The 6,113-nt window shown below is 36.0% G+C and overlaps 1 protein-coding gene across 1 annotated transcript; it reads right to left on the reverse strand.

Annotated features, from left to right (window-relative positions):
- Nucleotides 1-531: 531 nt before the first annotated feature.
- Nucleotides 532-1,485, reverse strand: LOC119643824. Its single transcript, XM_038043332.1, has 2 exons — nt 1,015-1,485; nt 532-957 (listed from the first exon to the last, which is right to left on the reverse strand). The coding sequence occupies exons 1-2, from the start codon at nt 1,483-1,485 to the stop codon at nt 532-534; spliced, it is 897 nt and encodes a 298-aa protein (XP_037899260.1).
- Between the last annotated feature and the right edge of the window lie 4,628 nt (nt 1,486-6,113).

A 6,113-nucleotide genomic window follows, 5' to 3' on the forward strand; every position in this document is an offset into this window, starting at 1 on the left:
GATAAAGACGTGACACTTACCTATTGCACAAACACTCACTAAGCTGCGACTACTTTCCTGTCTCTTTCTCCTTCCTCAGTTCTTTCTGGCGCCTACATACGCAGAGAGACGTCATCCCCCTGAGTGATTGGTCATATTAAAAGCAAAAAAAAAAAAACATTTGAAGAACGTTTTGGAAGCAACGAGAGCAACATATTAACATTGATTTGAATTAGAAAAATTTTCAGAAAATCAGAAAACTGTCGTTGAAGAGCATAGCAATCTTTCCATTATGTCAGTTTGAATACTTTCAACGCTACCTCTATCTCTGTAAGTTATTGCTTTCTCTGTCTATTGTTCCACATACTTTAAAAACTATTTAAAGCTATTTAATTAAGACGAAGCGATAAATATTTTTTTTTAAGTTAAGTAACCTGCAGTTAAATCCATAACACAAGTTTATTGAAAGAATTCTAAAGAAATATTAAGTAAATCGCTATGATATGCAATTATTTATGTCAGATAAGGTTTGAACATAACGCAGTTATAGAACTAGTTTAACATGATTTCAAAATAACGCAAAACGTCTCCATAAATTTTACTTTCGAGATTAGCAAGATATACATCGTATTCACAGTTAAGTTCAATAGATACCATTAACTCGAATGTATCTAAAGCTGGCGTTTTTGTTATTTTAGGAGTAATTTTAAGCGCCTTAAAAAGTTCGGTAACCTTTGCTTGATCAGAATCGTAATCCTTTGACAATATATTGTTGGCTTCGGCTTTCAAACATTTATGGAATTTTGTAAAGTAATTGTGACGTTCAGAAAGTGGTACGCCTGGAGTTTCACCACCTAATAGGGATTCGGTGAGTTCCCGATAAGCTTTAAATTTGAGATAACGTTCAGCTTCAACGTCCTCCATTGTATCATCCAGCGAAATTAGTCGCATGTCGTGATCGAGAGATCCCGTGCCGCGCTATTTAAAATAAATGTCACAAAAGAAAGTTTATGTGGATAACATCAAACAACTTACGTTTTTTATCAAGGCTAGCAAGGCTAAAGCGGCCTTTTGACGAGCGTCTTTCTTCTTTGTAGATTTACCAAACCTTCTAATAGACGCTAAGGAGCAAAGCACAATAAATTCTGGGGAATTCGGTGTACCACCATCTTGTATCATCTCAAATGTCGGCAATGGATGTTGATGCTGAACACAATAATCCCTCAGCATTGCAATCATATCTTCAGTTGACGTTTCCGTTTGGTCAACTTCCGAGAACTCATCAATATCGGGACCCTGTAAACGCAGTTTCTTAATTATATTAAAAGCAGCTAAGTGTTTTGCGTCGCTTTTCGAACGTCCGTTGCCATCGACTTCAACATCCATCAGCTTAACCCTACATACAAAGGAACCCCTCTCAGAATCAATCCATTCGTAAGTAGGAGCGGATATTTTATTTTTTGCACAATATTCCTGCAAAGCTGACACAGACGATTTCCCGACCATTATGCACGATGTGAAAGAATTTTTTTCTTACCACAATTAAGGCGATTGCGAAATTCAAAGTTTTCTATTGCGAAGTCAACAAATCGACTGTTCAAATTTTGATTGCGTCAGATTTAATCTAGTGCTCAGACACGGGTGAAAAACGAAGAAAGAAACGAACGAATTATATTTAGTCGGATGATTTTTTTTTTCGTATTACTTTTTCAGATGGCTTGCTGCGTTGAATAAAAAAAGTTCAATGTGAACAGGTTCTTTTATGTTCAGATTATTAATATTAATTAGGTAGGCAAGACGTACCGCAACCTAGAAGCTCTGTTTTTCTCGCCCATACTCCTAGCCATCCAGTTGTAAAATTTTTATGCCACCTTCTTTGGACCGGCGTAGTAAAAAGCTCGCCAAACAATAGGTGTCTGATCCTGCAGATGGCCTCACATTCACATAGAATATCATAGGACTCGTCCCTTGGCAGAATCTACATGAATCTGTATCAAAGATATCAATGTTTTGCTGATGCTACATGGGGGAACAAGCAACCTAAACCAAAATGGATGAAGAACAAGCAACCTACACCAAAAAAATAAACGTTTGATTTTCTCAAATTTATTTATATATTTATTTATATCTAGTGAATTGGACGCGCATGCTTGACTATCCAATTATGGCCCATGTAGAAGTCCGTGACTAAACGTAGGTCGCTTCTTCTTAGTTCAAGAAAATTTATGAATCTTTTTGCCTGCCGTTGTCCTGCACATTGCTTCCATCGGCAGTCCGCGTTATTTTGCGACCATTGCGATACCAGCCTTTTAATGTGGTTTCTTGGTACGCCACAGAACGGTTCAGGATCTGCCAATGCCGCTTTTGGCTCCTCTGTTAGCTAGACAGGCAGCCCTTTCGTTGTTCTCAACATCCGAATGTCCAGGCAGTCAAATGGGGTGCATATCATTGTTCCTTCCTAGCTCATTCAGTGTTTAAAGGCAATCCAACACTAATCTGGACGTTATCATTCGCCCCCTTAGGAACTTCAAAGCGGCTAGGCAGATCCGCTCTCTCCTGCAGTACCTTCTTAAGATTTATTTTATTGAAATCCGCAAAATTCAATAGCAGCACGCAATGCTCTTCGCTATGACATTAACAAGAGTAAAAGTATTTTATAATGAGTGCACTAACAATCGGAAAGTGGAGTCATTACCTCCATACAATATTATATTAGTATACAATAATTTATATAAAAAAATATTTGTCATAAAATACAAGATTTTTTTATCATATTATGGAGCGGCCCGGGTATAAAGTCATTTAACTCAACAAGACCAATGCGTTCCAAATTTATGCGATGCATGTATAGAGATAGAGATAGAAACGGAAAAAAAGAGATAGAGATAGAGAGAGATAGAGATAGAGAGAGAGAGAGGGAGAATAGGTGAGTTTTGAACTAGCACGAATCCCTTAAGTTAAGTAGATATTGAGAGTTTTCATATAATCACTTATTTTATTCAGAAAGCACTTTCTCACTACTTCATACAGCTTGGACATATTTTCTAAGGAAGACCTTTTTTTAATATGTTGTGAAAAATAATTTATTATATCTGAAGTTTCTGGATATTTTTTCCGGTTTACGCAGTAGTTCCTATCTATCGCATAAGAACAGATTTGCTCGCCTTATATGGGATAAGGCTGAACTGAACTAAAGCTCATATAAGACTCCATTTCATTTTTGTTCGAGTATTTAACAAGTTTCTTGTTGGTTTCCAAACTCTTGTTGGTTTCCAAACCCTCCAAGTTTCTTGTAAAAGTTTCCAAATATATGCTTTTGTAAATGTCATAAGAAGTTTTACAGGAAAACTCGCAATCTAAGAATTGCGATTGATATGTCATGGACATAAAAAACTACAGAATTCGAGTTATCTCGATCGGATCCTCGTAGATTTATCAGACTTCTATGCATTTCCCCTAGCTTAACATACCCTTACGTGCCCTTACATGTGTGGCCTATAAATATTGACAAAGCGAAAAAAGACGTACTTGGAAGTAATCACTGGAGTTGTAGGTCGAGCCGTTGCTTCGACTGATCACGAAAAGATTCTATTTTCTACAAGCTAATCATGCGTGTGAAGATATTTCCTACGAAAAATCATCCAGTCGAATATCTTCGACATACGAGCCAGAGAGGATTGCTTTTATTGCTTTGTTTTCCCGATTCGATATTATGACTTTTCATAAAAGGAAATTAAGAGAAGAATTTCGCAACGATTACGGATAATGCTTAGGTAAGTTCTTGGAGGGCCAGTAGCAGTATTAACACAAGTATTTTGTTGTAGGTAAAGATAATATAAAACTTAGTAATTAATCAAAAATTTTTAGCTTTCCCTATACTTTTCTGACATAATGCCAAATGATTCTTAGATTTATGTTGTGTATACATTTTATAAAATACATTTTATAAAATGGAATTCATTGCAGGAAAAATCAATAACTAGTGAACAACAAAACAGCTGATCGAAATGGAATGTAGTGCAGGAGTTCTTCTCGTATTTTGTATTCACAGCGTAGTAAACTGTGGCATCATTTTAATTGTGTCATTCCGTTCATAATTTATTATAGGTACAGATTAAATGACAATCGCGTATGTAACGAACCCAACACAAACCCAGGACAACGTTTGAACCTAATAAATGTTTTCCCGAGCAGTTAGGCTTGCCTTATTTATGCTTTGTGCACAAACAGTTAAGAACGGAAAATCGACAAAGGAAACATGAGAAGTTTTTATGTGAGGAGTCGTTCAATCGATTTGAAAACGCATGTCGCCTATTGGGAGTATTTATCATGCAATCTGATGAGACACACACGTGTCCTAAAACGAGTAGAGGCATAAAATCGTATTCCGAATGAACGTTTCCTAGTCGAATTTACCGTAATACCATTCGAGAAGATTATATCTGTTGTCTTCTGGAATAAATTTGAAATCGTTCATCTAGACCTTTGAAAGCACAATCTTAAACAAAAAAAGCCCTTAGAAATATTTCTATGAAAAAGTTCCAAAGAATAAAACCGTTTGATTCCTGCGTACGTACATTCATATACTCGCAAATCTGTGGGAGATTAATAATCATTATCAGCAGTTAACACAAACGATTGGAGTTGCTAAATATACTTATTCATGATATCATGGGGCATATGAATTTTCATTTGTCTTTTGACTTTCTTCAATAATTTGGTAGCAAAAACAAACAGCCTACTATTCGTAGCTCTTATGTATATTGACTTCATTTAATCATGTTTGCTTGCATATATGTGAATGCGTGCGTGTTTCGAATTCAAATTGCTTAATTTACTAAATAACCCAGAGAAAATTTGCTAATAACCAAAAGAAAGACAATTTTCCTAATGATTGTTTGTTGCTTCTCATGGTCCACAAAATAAAAAAAAAAAAATTTGCCATATAAGTTTTGCATTAGCATCTTTGAACTTCACGTACATAGAAGCACCTATGCACGCACAGACACGCACATAATTAAGTGTTTAAATTGCTTTGAAACCTGATAAATGTTTACGTGAGTATATTTAACAACGATGAAGTCGAACACTATTAACCAAATTAACAGTAAAAGCAAAGCAAGTCATCACTAACACTTGTGCTATAGCATGCACACACCTTATCTACATAAGGCCAAAAAAATTTGATAGTCAATATCGTTCAAATTGACTACAACAGGGCTGCACAGATTTAAAAAGAAAATTGGACGATGATAATTTCTAATTCGATAAATTCATGAGTTTGTTGCCTTCTGTTGAAAATCAAAACAGGAACAGATTATATATTTTTACTTTACATCCAGGTGCCGTGAACGTTGAGCCATGAACGGGATCTTGGTTTCCCACGTCTCCGCGTAAGATCCTTCCTGATCTAAGTCCACCCCCTATAAGTAGCATGCTCTGAGTGACTAACATTTAAAACAAAAACTGTCAACAAGCTCGCGAACTTCTCTATCCGTAGTGCTTCCTGTTCATCGTCCGTAAAGGAAGCGTGCTCTCAAACGGAAACGAAAACGGGCCCATGGATTTCTTGCTTCTCTTTCTTTCTCTCCCTCTCTCTCTCTCTCTCTCTCTCTCTCTGTTTAATCTTTTGCGACTATCATCTGATCATCCGATCTGTAAAGAAAATGTCCTCAGTAGCTGATAAGTAGGCTCATAAGGATTAAAGAATTTTAACTGTGTTTCTGTGTACATGCGTGTGTTTGTGCGCGTGAGTATGCGTATCTTATAATCTACGTTATAGATCGAGCAAAAGTTTTACGTAATTCTGAATGGTCACCAAGCAGAAGTTCAAGGTGCAAAAGTAGTTTCACTTGGCCAACCGCGACGCACGTATATCCCACAAATTTTACGTATTATTGGAAATGAAGACTACTTACAATTTATTCCAAGATGGATGAAACTTTTTGATTTATTTTGCCTATAATATAACTCTTCTACCTATTAGCATGATCATCTGCAAAGCTTGCAATAAATGGTTTGAAAACTTCAATAATAACGATAATTATATCTGTAAATGTTCGTCTCTCGTATAATTTTTCAATTAATACAAACACTACTTTTTAAGGATTAAAGGCTTACATGCATGACTGGAC

This window comes from Glossina fuscipes, unplaced genomic scaffold, assembly GCF_014805625.2.
Source record: "Glossina fuscipes isolate IAEA_lab_2018 unplaced genomic scaffold, Yale_Gfus_2 64430, whole genome shotgun sequence".
Taxonomy (NCBI): Eukaryota; Metazoa; Arthropoda; class Insecta; order Diptera; family Glossinidae; genus Glossina; species Glossina fuscipes.